General features: G+C 43.9%; 1 protein-coding gene across 11 annotated transcripts in view; it reads right to left on the reverse strand.

Moving 5' to 3' along the window:
• The window catches only part of LOC144823746 (protein 4.1-like), a 477,862-nt gene that overhangs the window by 165,227 nt on the left and 295,668 nt on the right, over positions 1 to 16,967 (reverse strand). For 7 of the 11 annotated variants that reach the window (XM_078682542.1, XM_078682537.1, XM_078682541.1 and 4 more), the window contains one exon: positions 16,513 to 16,575. The exons of the other annotated variants lie outside the window; for them this stretch is intronic. In XM_078682542.1, the coding sequence (XP_078538668.1) occupies positions 16,513 to 16,575 (63 nt within the window). The remainder of the gene's footprint in view (positions 1 to 16,512; positions 16,576 to 16,967) is intronic. 11 annotated transcript variants of the gene reach the window in all.

Genomic DNA, 16,967 nt, shown 5'->3' on the forward strand with positions numbered 1-16,967 from the left:
GCATATGTCTTTATCAGTCAAATCCATTAATGAGCTTTACAATACTGCAAACCAAGTATAAAAACCTTTTGATTTTGCTATTATTGATCATTCATGAATATTCCTATATGTAATAGCAAGTGCTTGCTTCACGGATTGTAACATTAGTACCTGGTGGCAATTTAATTAATTTGATTTCTGCATCCCTATCTCCGAGAATAGGTGTGGTTTCAGCTAAATAAAATCTATATAAGAATACACAACTGTATTTTGCTGTTTTATTAGGAAACAGTCACACAGACGGCAAGGCTGATATTTGTGATTGTACATACACTAAGTGGGTACTGTGTAAGTTACGGGATTGAAAAGCATATACAATTCTTAAAAACATTTCTAAGGGGCGCTGGTCCGACCCGGCCTATAGGCTTGAGCTAAGTGAATTGTGTCTGGCCAAAGTCCAATTTATGCTGTATGGAGATCCTATTCCGTCCTGACCCCCGGAGGTTATGCGCTCCGCGCTGTTGGCCTGGCGGGCTGCGCTGCGAGACACTAAGTGGACACAAAAACTGACCCAGTGCACGCCCCTCTGGCAAGGGACCTGGCTCAGAGAGGTTAGTGGACTACAGGATTCTGATCCTGGGATCTTATAGGGATCTCACAGTTGGGAGATGTGTGGGCAGGCAACCTCATGTGTTCCTTAAAGGACCTCCATACCTGCATCAATGACAATTTTACAGATACCTACAAACTGTGCCATGCTCTCCATTCACACCTCACAGTAGCCACGCGGCTCCCTGACCACAGCCTGCCTGAGGCACAGATTAAGCTGGGAGACCTGAGGAAGGGTGGTATTTCCCGCATTTATCAAACATTGGTCAATAACACCCTGACCTTGCTAGATCGAATCCACACTCAATGGGTGGAATGGGAGGGTGCACCGGAGGAGAAAGACTGTTGTGATGCTCTTATGGCCCCCAGGACGGTTACCGCCTCTGCCAGGCAGCGTATGGTTCAACTATACTATTTACATGCAGCCTACGCTCCTTCATCGGGCAAGTTTTATCTGACCCCTGCTTGCACTAGGTGCGGCCATGAGGGAGCGGACTTCTTCCAAATGGTATGGGCCTGCCCCCGTCTGACACGGTTCTGTGGGGACATTGAGGAGGAACAAACGAAAAAACTGGGGTGGGAAGTCCCACACGATCCACGTCACACGATTCTCTGCATTACTGATGGGCTGGATGGGTCCACAAACGAAAAGGTAAATGCTACTTACCAGTATGCATCTGTTCTTGGCATGTAGAGCTGCAGAGTCTCACACTTTGCATTAGATCACCACCTGATGTTGGGCTCGGATGATTGTATGTTGTTGTCGTCTTGGAAGAAGTCTTTTGACTTGAGAGGTGTGGCGCCGCGGCCAGGGTGACTGACACTGGAATCTGGGGACCACAGTTCGATCCCCGGCTCCGGCGGCAGGTTAGCCCAGCACCATGTGACTCTGGTCAATAGCTTGCTTAATCTTCCCGATGGCCCCCAGCGCCTAGAGACCCTTACGGGTGATTGTTTGCGCTTTACAAATGTGGATTATTACTTGTAGTCACGAGTTAGGTGACTCCTCTCTTGGACGATAGTGCGCATGGGCATCAACTCCATCCTTAGATTGTTTTTCGCCATTATGGGAAATGATGGAGTTAGTAGAAATAGAAAAAGGGATGTCCATGTGTGTGTATCTAATTAAGATAGAACTGGGAACAGATACAGGCCCCGGGGAGGCGGGTGGGCGTGTGAGACTCTGCAGCTCTACATGCCAAGAACAGATGCATACTGGTAAGTAGCATTTTCCATTCGAGGCATATGAGCTGCAGATCTCACACTGTGCATCGATTGTACAGCAGTGTCTCCCCTTGCGGTTGTCACCTGTATCTGTTGCAGTAGGTTGAAAGAGAGTTTTGAGGACAGCTTGGCCTACTGCAGCTTGCTGCTTGGCTTGAACATCAACAAAGTAGTCTTTAGTGAAGGTGTGTGTTGTAGACCATGTTACTGCCTTGCAGATGTCTTCTAGGGGAATGTTCCTAGTTTACATGTGGAGTGCCCTCTAGGAGGAACTATTAATGTACGTTTTGCTTTGTGATACCATATTTGTATACATTGTACAATCCACCTTGCAATTCCAGCTTTAGAGATGGGGTTGCCGTTATGTGGTGGAGAGAAAACTACAAACAGTTGCTTTGTTTTACGAAAGGATTTGGTCCTATCAATGTAATAGAGAAGAGCTTTTTTTACGTCTAGTGTGTGTAGAGCTCTTTCTGCTACAGAGTCTGGGTTTTGAAAAACACTGGCCACTCTGATTGATTTAGATGAAAATGAGTAATTACTTTAGGAAGGAATATGGAATTAGTCCGTAGAACCACCTTGTTATGGTGTAATTGTAAAAATGGTTCTTGAATAGCGAAAGCTTGAATCTCACTAACTCTCCTAAGACCGGTAATAGCAATAAGGAAAGCTGTTTTCCATGTAAGGAATTACAGTTCACACTTAAGTAAAGGTTCAAAGGGGGGCCCCATGAGCCTAGTAAGAACAATGTTTCGGTTCCACACTGGAGAGGGTGGTAACCTAGGAGGAATGATTCCTTTTAATCCTTCCATAAAAGCTTTGATTGCAGGTACTCTAAATAACGACATATGTTGTCTATTTTGTAGATGTGCTGCAATTGCTGCAAGATGTAAACGTATAGATGACTATGCTAGATTACATCTTTGTAAATGGAGAAGGTAACAAATGATATTGTGGATGGAAGTATCTAGAGGATCAATTTGATTATTAGTGCAGTAAATGGCAAATCTCTTCCATTTTGCAGCATAGCAAGCTCTAGTAGTAGGTCTTCTGGCTTCTTTAATGATATTCATACAGTCTGGTGGCAGGTTAAGGTAACTAAACTCTAAGACTACAGGAGCCAGATCGCCAGATTCAGTTGACTTGGATCTGGATGTCTGATGTCTCCATGGTTCTGCGTTAGCATGGATGGTGTCAGACACAGTCTTTGGTGTGGAACTAGAGAGAGTTCTAGCAGTGTGGTGAACCATGGTTGGCGTGCCCATGTGGGAGCTAATAGGATCAATTTGAGAGATTGTTGTCTCAGCTTGCATACTACTAGTGGTATTAGTGGGATTGGCGGAAAAGCGTACGCAAATCTGCCTGACCAGTTCATCCATATCGCATTGCCCTTGGACAGCGGGTGTGGAAACCTGGTGGCGAAGGTTGGGCATTTTGCGTTTTCGTATGTGGCAAACCGATCTATGTCTGGATGACCCCACTTGTGAAAGAATGGTAGAACTTGCTGATGTAGTTCCCATTCATGAATCTGTTGTGTCTGTCGACTTAACAGATCTGCTATCTGATTGTGAACTCCTGGAAGGTGCTCTGCAAGCAGATATATCTTTTGTGGAATGGCCCATCTCCAAATGTTCTGTGCGAGCTGGGATAGTTGCAGGGAATGTGTGCCTCCTTGTTTTTGAATATACTACATGGCTGTCATGTTGTTCGTCCAGATCAAGACAGCTTTGTTCTGTACATGTACTTGAAAGGATTTTAGTGCTAGAAATATTGCTACCAGCTCTAGGTGATTGATGTGAAGCACCGTTTGTTGAGCGGTCCATTTTCCCTGAGTTGCATGGTTGAGCAGATGGGCTCCCCATCCTGTGAGGGATGCGTTTATTGTCAGTACTATCTGTGGCACAGGTCGAGGAACGGCCGCCCTCTAGACAGGTTTTTGGTGTTCCACCACTGCAGAGAGTGATGTGTGAAGCTGTCCACCAACACCAGGTCTGTAAGTTGTCCTTGAGCCTGATTCCACTGATGTGCTAGACATTCCTGCAATGGGCGCATTTGCAGTCTTGTATATGGTACAATAAAAATGCAAGATGCCATCATGCCTATTAGTTGCATGAACACTCTGGCTGGGAGAGAGTGTTGGTTTTGAAACTTTGTGACTAAGGCTTGAATGCTCTGTATCCTGGCTGGACTGGGATAAGCTAGAGCTGTATCGGTGTTTATGGTAGCCCCTAGGTATTGATGTACATGAGAGAGCTGGAGATGTGACTTGGTGTAGTTGATTGTAAACCCCAATTCGTGCAGTGTTTGAATAGTTTGAGATGTTTGTTGGACACACTGATTGAATGACTTGGCTTTTATGAGCCAATCGTCGTATGGGAAGACGTGGATATGTTGTCTTCTGAGATGTGCTGCTACTACTGATAGGCACTTTGTAAACACTTGTGGTGCAGTTGTGACCCCGAATGGAAGGACTTTGAACTGATAGTGTTGTCCTTCTAGTACAAATCTGAGATACTTCCTGTGAGAAGAATGTATGGGAATGTGGAAGTAGGCGTCCTTGAGGTCTAGTGTAGTTAGGAAATCGCCTTGTTGCAACAATGGGAGCACTTGTTATAAAGTGATCATGTGAAAATGATCTGAGTGTATATACAGATGGAGAGGCCTTAGGTCTAGAATTGGTCTTAGAGTTCTGTCCTTTTTGGGTATTAGGAAATAGAGTGAGTAAACCCCTGTTCCTTGATGTTGCAACGGAACTAGCTCTATTGCATCTTTTTGCAGCAATGAGAGAACCTCTTGTTGGAGCAGCGTTAGATGTTCTGTGGACATTGGACGCTGTCTGGGTGGTATATGTGGAGGGGTAGCCGTAAGCTCTAGGCAGTAACCATACTGGATAATTTGTCTTACCCACTTGTCTGTTGTGATGGAATTCCAGACAGGTAGGAACTGTGTTAGTCTGCCCCCTACGGGAGTGGAACCCTGTTGGGGAAGCAGAAGGAAGTAACTATTTTGTGTTGGGAGAGGTTCGATTATTGTTATTTCCTCGACCTCTTCCCTTGTTGTTGTTGCCTCTGTAGCCTCCTCTAAAGTATCCTCTATTGGAGGATGTTTGTGTATTTGTTTTAAAGGAAGTTGAATTGTCTGCTCCAGCTTGTTTGGAGCCTCCTCTGTAGAAGGAGAGACGAAAGGAGCGTCGTGCTGGGTGGACTGCAGACCTCCCATAGACTTCGCTGTGTCAGCGTCTTTCTTCATTTTTTCAAGTGCTGTGTCTACCTCTGAACCAAACAATTGTTGGTTGAATTAAGATTGTAGTTTGCACTTCTTGCTTAAATCCTGAAATGCGTAGCCACGCGTGACGTCTAAGGAGGACAATGGTGTTTATTGCTCTGGATGCAGTGTCTGCTACATCAAGTGCGCATTTAATGGAGGAATTTGATATAAGCTTACCCTCTTGTATGAGGTCATTCGCTTGTGCCTTATATTGGGCAGGTAGATGTAAGAGCTTCTCTAACTGATCATAGTGAGCCCTGTCGTATCTTGCGAGGAGGGCCTGTGTGTTAGCGGTGCTGCATATATTACTAGCATGGGCAGCTATTCTTTTTCCTGAAGCGTCTATGATCTTTGATTCTTTACCAGGAGGTGTTGCTTCAACTGATGTTTGGGAATTTGCTCTTTTCCTAGCGTATGAAACTACTAGGGAGTCTAAGGGTAGCTGTCCTTTAATGTAGGCAGGGTCCCCAAGAGCCGCCCTGTACTTTTTCTCTATCCTTGGGTTTATGATTCTAACTCGTACAGGATCTTTAAACACTTGTGGTGCATGCTTAATGACTCCTTTAATCATTGGCAGTATTTGCACAGATTTTTGGGAGTGCTCAAAAGTGTCTAATAAAAAATCTTCCTCTGCCTCATCTGAATGCATGGTGACATTGTGATAGATGGCAGCCCTATTAATTAAGTGTCCAAACCTAATATTGTCTTCTGGAGGAGAAGGTTTAGATGGATATGTATGTGGGTCAGGAATATCTGGTACATCCTGTGGGTTTGGTTACTCCCAGTCTGGTGAACCTGTTGGGTAGAGAAAAGGGTCATCTGGGTCTCTACCTCCCCCCATGCTATACTCATCATCATCAACATCTTGAGGAGGTGTATGTGGTGAAGAATGAGGAGGAGAATTTGATACAGGAGAAGAAGGGTGCATAGGAGATGTGGCAGAGTCCTTCTTCTTGACAGGCACTGGAGGTGTAGGTGCTGTATCTGACTTCCTCTTCCTGTGTGGTGTAGTGGAAACATGTCCTGTTTCTGGATCAATGTAGATCCTTTTTGTAAAGGATCTGATTGAAAAAGCTCCTCTTCTCGAGGCACAGCCTTCGGCGCCGATTTTTTCCGTTCCGAACTGGTTTGTTGCTTGTCTTTAGCCTTAGGAGTTGATGTTGAGTCCTTTGGCGTAGATTTCGGCACTGAAGATATTGTCTTTGGAGCCGAAGCCTGTTTCGTGGACCTGGAAGCATCAGAAGCAGGCTTTATCTGTTTCGGCATCGAGGGTATCGGCTTCGGAGTGGAAGCTGTTTTCGGGGCATCGGAAACAGGCTTCGTTGTTTTCGGAGCCGCTTTGTCTCTCGGAGCCGATGGTTTCGGAGTGTCTTTCAGAACCGGGACTTCTTTTTGTTTCGGTGCCGAGGGAACAGGTGGTATCGGCACATGTGACCTGCTCGGTATGGAGCTACTGGAAGGATTCATTATTTTCTTCAGAGCCAGGCTCGATGGCGGGGCTTTTGAAGTGTTTTTTCGGTCCCGACTGGGCTCGCAGGCGGAGTGTTGACCTTTGCCTTCGATTTTGGTGTTTGGGCTGGGGTAGGGGTAGTGGTACTCATACGTTGACCCGAATGTATGGAGTCATCGGAGTCATCTGCCTCGGATACGATCTGGAGATCATCGGAATCTTCTTCTGAGACGCATGGACCTTCGTCGGAGATTTCCACTGGTTCCGGAGCTGATCTCTGCATATCGCGTCGACGGGCCCTCCGATCTCGAATGTTCTTTTTCGATCGAAAGGATGCACAGGCTGTGCAGTTGGATTCGTCGTGTTCTGGCGATAAGCACAGGTTACAGACCTCGTGAGGGTCAGTGTGTGGAAATTTTGCTCCACACTTGGGGCATCTTTTGAATGGCGTCCTTTCCTGAGGTGTAGGCCTCAAGGCGTGGGTAGGCCCAACGGCCCGCGTCGACGACTGGAATTGAGCTGATGAAGTCGAGTCGATGTTTATCGGTACTGAAAGTTGTTTGGTGAAGTTTGAAGAACATTTTTACGCGCCGAAGATTTCGAACCGGAGCGGAAAAGTTTCATCCGAACCCAGTGGCGGAAAAAAACAATCTAAGGATGGAGTCGATGCACATGCGCAATATTGTCCAAGGGAGGAGTCACGTATCTCGTGACTACAAAGACTTCTACCAAGACGACAACAACATGCAATCATCCGAGCCCAACACCAGGTGGCGATCTAATGCACAGTGTGAGATCTGCAGCTCATATGCCTCGAACATTGTTTTTCACTACGGCAATGGTAGTGGCCAAGAGGGACATAGCGTCTTCTTGGAAGTGCCCTGATCCCCCAAGTGTTGCGCGCTGGCGGACCGGGGTCGATTGGTGTGTCACACATGAAAAAACCATATATGAGGCACAAGGTTCGAAGGGTTTGGGGTAGTGGTTGGGGGAATGATATAGACACACTGGGAATGTCCAAATGTGTTAGCATTGTATCCTTCTGGCTTTGTAATATGGGTCAATCAAACCGTTGCCTATGCTCCTGTATTCTCTTGGTGTTGTGATGAATGGCTGGTATCTTCTGTCAAACCAATAAAAATGTATTCATAAAAAAAAAAAAACATTTCTAAGGCGCACTGTTTCTTTTATTGTGCAAACGAGCAAAATCTTAAAAACAAAAATGCACTGCTTTGATAAAATATATACTATAGCTTAACAAAGGAAGCTAGTATACACTTGTCTTACAGCAATTGCACATTGATACACAATAACAATGCATGGATGAAGGCTCACTTTAAAAGCAATGGACCTGTTCTTCGACGATAAAGTGTAAAATATAGGATTGGTAGACATCTTAAACAATGCTGTAGCAAATCAGACAGCGCAAGTCATCTAATAAACGGTGCACTTTAAAGTGGTGATTCTTCCTCTGGACCAAAGGCAAGTATTGTGTGTCTTTGTCATATTTCGTAGGAGCCTATCAAAGAACGATTCAAAAATGTAAATAACTTCAAAACCATCTGAAAACTAAATTTGCCACAACAACAGGAAATAAACAGAACAGACAAGCTAATCACACTATATTAGCCCGTAATAATAATGTGACAGAGATTCAAAGTGCTTTCTCTTTTCTTCGCTGTTTGGCAGCATATTAGGTGATCTTTCTTTTCATTAGCTGCTTTTATGCTTTTCTTTGTGTATTTCCAGATGTCAGTTGTATTCGTTGTGGGGATGTCATACTGCTACCTAGCTAAAATATGGTTTGTTTATATGCACTTTGGTGCATTTCTTTCCAAGTCAGGAAGGCCGAATAGAGGGTGGTGGGAAAGAACATCTTCCCACTATCTGAGGTAGGGTGGAAGTGGCCCAGGCCAAATAACAATAGGTACAGTACTAGGCCAAAGATGTAGATGGTGCTATCGGCTGTTCCACAGCAATTACCTGCCTTTAATATTCAAGACAAGTGTTCGATTTTAGAGAGGAAATCATTTGCTGTTGGGGAGATATTGTTTCACTTCATTTTTACTTAAGTGTCTGATTGGTCAGCATTAATGACTTTTGGCTCAGAAATGTGGCTTAAGACACCATGACTAAACCGTTTTTGGATGTACAGGAGGTTGATTGTTCTTATCTTTTGGATTGGATTGGATGCGGATTTATAGAGCGCGTGGTTACCCTGGGGCGTCCCAGCGCTGCAGAACCTGGACTACTGAAAACAGAAAGTGGAATTAAGGGCCCGGAGGGAACAGAAAGGTTTTTAGGAGCTTGAGAAAACAAAGAAGATTAGGTTCAACTCGGAGCTTGAGCGGTAAAGAATTCCACAAGGTTGCTGCATTGATGGAAAACCTCTGTCCACCATCTTTTGAGGAGGGCCTTTATGAGATTTCAGATGCCTCCATCCAGAAGGTAAATAATGGGGCTCTGAGGACTCAAATGTCGATTGCAGCATTTGGCATTGTGCCGGCCTGGACTCTTTCCTCAGAAGGAAAAACATGCAAAAGCCTCCAAACACCCCAGGAGCTTGAGAACTTGATGCATTTAAAGTTGGAGGCAAAACGAAAAATGTACCTGCCCAGTCAGCTATAAATGTTTCAGAGACTGCTAACTGCCTTCCTTAAGAATACACACATTCTGTGTCCTTTACCCTCCCCCTTCAGACAAAGACAATCCAGCCGGTGTGTAGAAACCACACAAGCTAATGTGCTCCAAATGAGATCCCAGATGAGGATAAAGGACATGAGGATGACCCAGATGGTTCAGATGAAGATTATGGACCTTGGCACCTAGGAGTGACAGCCGAGCAACCCTGAATTTTGCATTAGAATACAGATAAGCCAAACAATTCAGAAGCGTTGGAGCCAGAGGACATGTACCCTATTCAGCCCTGGAAGTGGGCTCTGGTGGAGAAACTAGAACTCTTATGTGGCATGATCCGCAAGCTATTGGACAAAGACATGAAGGACCCCCTTCGAGCATGAATGTCTCCATCGATTACTGTGTTGAGATGTCATTACGAGATGAACGTAACACAAACATTGACTAGCATTTCATATCAAGTATCTTGAAATAATTATGGTTCGGTTTTCATAGCGAAACGCCTAGGAAAGGACAATGTGTTCTGTGTCCTAAACATGTGCATATTCTAACCAATCTGGTACATCAGTCACCTGTGTGGTACCCAGTCCAAACTATTGGCTGATCTAGCCAAAGACTATTAGCACCTTGTTAGCTGGTTCATAGATCTCTGTAAGAGTAGAGTTCTTCTAGTTGAGAAAGAACTTGATGTTGGACTACAATTCCACAAGGAAGAAGGCCCTCCAAGACAGAATCTCCAACAATGTACACAATAGCAAAGAACTCTTCAGCATTATCAACAGCGAGGCCACAGACGCCCCACCATCCCAAGACCTCTTCAACAGACTCAGCACCTACCACAAGACTCTTCAACACCCAAGACCACCCCACTGCGCCGGCAACAACCACAACCGACGCTGACCCCATCCCGACCGGCCGAATTTGCAAAGCTGGTCCCCACTCACCAAGGACGACACCATTAAGACAGTGAAAAGCATCCACTCTGAGCACCTTCGGACCACTGCCTGCACCGCATCTTCCACAGAACCGCCTCCGCCATCACACCAGACCTATGTCGATCCATCAACTGCTCCCTCGATACAGCCACCATCCCGAACGACTGGAAACATGCTGAGATCTACCCCCTCCTGAAGAAACCCTTCGCGGACCCGACAGACCTCAAGAACTTCAGGCCTATCTCCCTGCTCCCCTTCCCAACCAAAGTCATCGAAAAAGCCATCAATGCCCAGCTTGCCGACTTTACCGAAACCAACCTCGTCCTGGGCATCCCCAATCCGGATTCTGAAACAATAATAGCACCGAGACCGCCCTCCTCCCCACCACCGACAACATCCACTCCCTCCTCGACGAGGGCAACACCAAGGCCCTCGTCCTACTGGACCTCTCTGCAGCCTCCAACACAGTCTCCCACCTAGTGTGACTAGCCACAATACTCTATGACACCGGTATCGGAGACAATGTCCTCAACTGGATCGGCTACCCTCCCCACTGGCACACACAACGGGTTAGACTACCACTGTACCTCTCAAAACTGACAGATCAGCTGTGGAATACCCCAGGGCTCCTCCCTCAGCTCCACCCTCTTCAACGACTAGATGGGGCCCCTTTCAGCCATTGTCAGGAACCACTGGCTCAACATCATCTCCTACGCCGAATACACCCAGCTGATCATCTCTCTCACCAAAGAACCCACTATCACCAGGAAAAACTTCCATAAAGGAATGAAAGCTGTCGCCGTCTGGATGAGACAGAAGTCCTCATCCTGGGAGCCTCCTCCTCCGATTGGAACGATTCCTAGTGGCCCTCTGCTGTAGGAAATCCACCTGCCCCCACGAACCACAAACAAACCCTCGTTATTCTACTGGACTCCTCGCTCACACTAGCCCGCCAGTTAAACACTGTCTCCTCGGCCTGCTTCAACACACTGCGCCTGCTTCGAAAGACCTTCAGATGGATCGGCACCAAATCCAGGAAGACACTCACACATGCCCTCATCAGCAGCAAACTCGACTGGGACAATGCACTCTACGCTGGCGTCAACCAGAAACTCCTCCAAATACTCCTGAGTATCTAAAAACGGCGCAGCAAGACTAATCCTCAACATCCCCTGTCATAGCCACATCACTCAATACCTCCGCGGCCTCCACTGGTGCCCAGTCGACAGACGAATAACATTCAGACTCCTCACCCACGCATACAAGGCCCTTCAAAACACCAAACCTACATACCTGAATCACCACCTCACAATTCACATACCCAACAGACACCTTTGTTCCGCCCAGCTTTCGCTGGCTGCCGTCCCACGAATCCGCAAGACCAGAACAAGAGGAATGTCCTTCTCCTACCTCGCCACCAAGACATGGAACACCCTGCCCATCCACCTGAGGAAATCACCCTCCCTGATGCAATCTAGGAAGGAGCTCAAGACCTGCCTCTTTGGATGAATCCCCCCTTAATCCCCCCCACGCAGCGCTGTGAGACCCTGATTGATAGATTGACAATTCCAGATATCTGAGTGACTCCAATAACTGGAGGCCAGATCCAAGGTCGTTCAAGACCCTCATGTTCAGAAAGAGCCCATGAAGGATACATATCTGCCTCCCAACTGACTCTGAAATATTTCCTCTGCTATCCCGATCCTGAAACTATGACAGTGGATGTTTTTCTGCAGGTATGCTAAACATGCCTAATTCTGATGAAGCTGTTTCAGCCGGCTCAAGTTTGTTACCTGGTTCTAATGGATCATTCTTAGGATTCTTCAATCCTTCTCCTGTACCCAAAATGCTTTATGAATGGTTGTGAGCATTTACACAAATAGATTCCGGAGGGGGTCAATGGGTCTGACAGCCTGGGGGATTAAAGGAGGCAATGGCAGATCTGAAAACTATAAATACAAGTTGAAAATCTTATGCAACACAGTGGGGGAGAGTGCTTGGGGGATGTTAGCCCTCTTGGTACCTGAAATTGGGTTTGGATCCTGATGGCGAAGAGCTGGTCTTGATTTTCTTTTTATTGAAAAACCAGACCCAGGCTTGGTTTGTAGGGTAGCGTTGTGTTCTGTAATTTCAGCAGGACATACCCCTCAAACAAGCACTAGTACGGAAGAATCTGCTGGTTTGTATTAAATGGGAAATGACTATTGCGGTACTGAAGTCAAGATACTTCCATCTTTCGAGTTCCTGTCTAGGAAAAAGCTTTCGGCCAATGTAGTTAAGTTGCTGTGTCTACTGTTTTGTAAGAAGGTTTCTGATGATCATTCGCTGGATTTGTGAGGCAGACTATACGTTCAAGGATTTTAATTTCAATCTGTATTGGGAAAGGTCTTCTTGTTAGTAAGGTGTTTGAGATGCACAATCCTGTCCTTCAATCCTGACACAATATGCAATTTCTTAGCTTTCATAGCAGAAAGTTTCAAGTTAATGAAAAGGCAAGGCAAGGATTGCCCTGCTCCACAGATAGGAAGAGCCTAGAGGAGATTAATGATTGTAATGCATATGCAATTGCCTTTCTGTTTGTGGTTTTCTCAGAGCCAGCATGATCTGAGTAAAAGCAGTGTGAATTATGGTCTTTTGATCTGATGTAAGGGAGTCTGTTTGTACAAAGAAAGAGTTAACACTGGGATCTCTAGTACACTATAACCATAGACAAATGGACTGTCATTGCCTGGTCTTCGTTTTGTTTTTATTTTACAGAATTGTGGGTACAGTAGCATTCAGATAGTTCTAATAGTATTTGCTGTTTTGAAGTGTCTTTGAATAGGGCGCTGAGCAGAATACAGAAGAGCGAGAGAGAGAAGAAGCATTCCATATTAAGATTTTGCTACAAAAGCCAGTACATTTTATATTCAGGGCTACAGTGGCATGACATCATGCAATGAGAAATGTTGTATGAGTACTGGCATCTGCATGGAAATTTATTTTTCCATGATTGATAGACGTATCAATTCTCCTGAGATTTACTTTGCTTTGTGTGGTCTAAACCACTTCGTTTTCTTCCTCTTAGAAAACTGAAAATGCAAAAGGTGATAATATCTTTCATAAACTTCAGCGTGTTCTAAAAATAATAAATAGGTTTCCAGGTGGCACACAAATATAAAAGTCAACAGCTGCAACGACAACGGAACTACCTTTCCATTAGCTGATTACAAAAATAGACACTTGGTTGTTATTTAAAGATGAAAGATAATATACAATTCAAACTGCATGCAGTGCACTGCTCCTCTTCTTTCTTCTCAATTTCCTGTGCACCAAACATTTTGAATTCTAAGCTGTTCAAAATCATGAGAAAAATATTTAATGGATTTTTTGTTTTTTTGTTTTTAGGAGTTCTCTTCTTGCCGACAAGGGCATCTTCCACTGCTGCTTCTACAAAGCACATTCACCAATGGCACAGTATCCACTCAGACAGGAAATAAACCCACATGTAATTCTTCTTTGATTAAATATTTTTTACAAACCATAACCATTCCAATCTTGAGGTTTCTTAACCTGTAAAACAGCTGGTAAGTTGGTATGCATCTACTAAACGACTAAAATCATGTATCAACAGGAATAAACTTTATCACAATCTGAATGCACTTATTGAGATTGTAAGCTGCATGTAAGCTTAATAGAGGATCAAGTAAGAGAAAGCATTTATATAACAAAATATATTACACGGACAACACAAAGCTTTAGCATCACAATGCAGGAAAAAGCTCTTTCCAATGCAAAGCAGCCGCTGGACCAAGGGAGTTGAAGAATAGCTGCAGATTGAATACCTGAAGTCAAACCAAGGTCGGAAACCTTGGAAATGCAGCAAGTTAAGAAGTGATGTTAGTTTTTGTAAGAGGTAGCAAGAAGCATTGCAGTTTCAAAGGTACGAGGAAAGTGGCAAATTTCTTATTGAACTAGCTGACTGCAAACATATAATGGCTTGATAAGCCGGAGAAAGGTTCTCTCCATGACGCTCTCTTTAATGACTGGATTTCTATGGTCTTTGATAGGGTTGCCTCTCTTAATTTAGCACATCCCCGAAGGTCAATGCCTTTTGCTCTGTGGTATGCTGATGAGCTTCCTACTGCTAAGCACTGTTAGGCATTGGAAAGACAAATACCTGATTATAGTGAAATCTATAAAGAGTCTACACTACTAAATTCAAAGCTCATGAAAACATTGTAGAAAAGTAAGGGTCACATACTTTGCTTCTGTCATTCAAATCACCTGCAATTCTAAGAGAGAAGTTTTTAAGATAGATAAAAATATTTACACTATGCCAGGCTTTTATATTTATTTCTCCTTTTCCTTAACTCTTTTTTTATGCCCATCTTTTGGCTTCAGTGAGATTCATATTTGATGGTGGTCAACTCTGAAGACCTGAATGTCACTGTTTCACAATTCCTGTTGCTACAACAGAAGGACATAAAAAAAAAAGAAAAAGTGCCCTTAGGTTAAGTCTGACTCTGCAAATGATAGTGTGTCCAGCACGTATTTTCAATATGACGTGACTCTATTGCACCATAGTTCGTCTCCCTCCACAATCTCGCTCTAGATTTTGCAGGTGGCCCTTACCAATGGAAAGGAGCTATTAGTGACCCACTTTTGAAGAAGCCTTAAGCTGATTGTAGAAAACAAAGTGGACAACAAACTCTCCTCATTCACTGAAAGTAGCAGTCTTAATACTTTGCATCCAGGCTTCCGTCGACTTTTATATACCCAGGTCACACTGTAGGCTGCGACTGAGGACATTCAAATGATATTAGATTAAGGTGGCAACGCACCACCTATTCTTTTAGATCTCAGTGCAGCCTGGCTCTCCTATATCCTGAGCAATAGTCATCATTTTCAATTGGTTGTTCTAAAGCCAGTCTGTCCACAAGCTAAGCCCTTAGTGACTCTCTCAGGGCGCCTCACTGAGTGCTGCACTTTTTAATATTTATATGGCGATGTATTTTTTCTGATGACATACGCGGGCGACTCTTAGATTGTCATCTTATTTGCAGATAAATTATTACTTCTGCCCAAAATGTTAACTTGTGCTTGCTAGGGGTTATATATCGTGGATGAATAGTCACTCTAATTAAACTTACTGGTCGCAAGACTGGGCTACTGTTCTTTGAAAGGGCCTCTTTTACCTGGTCACCAGAATTGAGCAATGCTCCATCATCTACAAAGAATAGGGCGGTATTCTTTGAGGTTAAGCTCTCATTCACAAAGCAAATTAATACTCTCAATTCCATGTGCTTTTCCTATCTGTGCATGTTACTCAAAGTGATTCCTCTGCTTCTCATCAACTTCTGTTGCACAGTACTTTAGGCCATTATTCCGTCTCTGCGTTGATTATTGCAACTCCTTTTATTTGGGACTCCCCAAGAAATCAATCAAGCTTCTGCAACTGAATGGAACCTGGCCGCCAAAGTATTACTTGGCCTACACCAACCAAGCCTCATCTCATCACGTCTCAAAGACTTGCATCGGCCACCTGTGCAGCAATATCTCATTTTAAGACTCTTTGTGCCTGCCAGACCTCATATAAACAAGGCTCTACATTCATGCAATCACTGATTCATCCTTACACTCCTGTTCGTTGAGTACATCTTTCCGATGCACTATTGCGATCAATTCCTCTTATTCTCCTTACTAGACAAGGAGGGCGAGCCTTCTCTTATTACGAATAGCAACTATGGAATTGTCTCTGGGTCCATCTTCACTCAGAAGTTAATCATCTTGAATTATGTAGAGGTCTAAAAAAATTTCAGTTAGATTGTATGGCTTCATTACATTTTGTGCCGGGAACACTTTTTTCTAGGTAAGAGTTTGTGTTTTACAAGTAGACTTTGCTCCTTCATTCATTTTACAGGAAACTCTGCAAAAGATTAAAACTGAAACCCTGAAGTAAGTTTCAGCATTCCAACAAGATATGTCAAGGTCACCAAGCACTGAGAATTCAAGGTAGCATACTCACTAAAGGACGAAAGTAACAAGAGGGACTCCCTATGACATGTGAAGGACCCATAACTAATGCCAAGGACATTCACATTGAGACAAAGGGGAAATCTTAACTGTGTGGAAACTATTCCAAGTAAAAGTATTTTCAGCACGCATTTTAATTTGATTCGTAGTAGGAATTAAATGCATTTGTTCTATGTTCAGTCTTATTACCAATCCTATATTTCCCTAATACTACTGACTAAATAAAAATAGAAACTTGGACAGGAGATAGTGAGATCACATCTTGTCGGCATGCAAAAGCATAAAAATGTATATTTCCAATGCAGAGCATGCAAGGCAAAACAGCACAAGAAAGAGTAAAAATAAGGACGAGAGAAACAGCCTTGTTACAAGAAAAAGCTCCAAGTTTATACAAACCTCCAACATTAAATTGCTATGCCTGATATAAATGTTTTCACCCTCTAGCCTCTTTGACCTTTTCTGTGAAAATTAAAGAAAAAGAGGGAGGAAAAAAGAACAAAAGAAGCACAAAAAATTAAAAATGTGTTTCTTGCAGGATCGCAAATAAAAAAATGTCATTTTTTTTATTGCTTTGTGGTTTAGGTGAATAGCATGGACCCAGAAGTGGGAAAGGCAGGAGACCACAAGAACACACAGAAGTACAATAACCACAGTGAAAGGTCAACAAATTCAAGAAGACAGAAAGAATGGAATGATGTAATTTAAAGAGACAGGTGCCCATATTTCTGAATAGCTTCCATGTAGGTAACGGAGTGTGGCTGGTCGTATTTTTCTTTCAGTAGTCAATAGATGCTTTGCGCAGATATATGTCCATAAACTACTAGTCTACATAATCCTTTATTTTCCAAATC

The sequence above is a fragment of the Lissotriton helveticus genome, chromosome 3_1, assembly GCF_964261635.1.
Source record: "Lissotriton helveticus chromosome 3_1, aLisHel1.1, whole genome shotgun sequence".
Taxonomy (NCBI): Eukaryota; Metazoa; Chordata; class Amphibia; order Caudata; family Salamandridae; genus Lissotriton; species Lissotriton helveticus.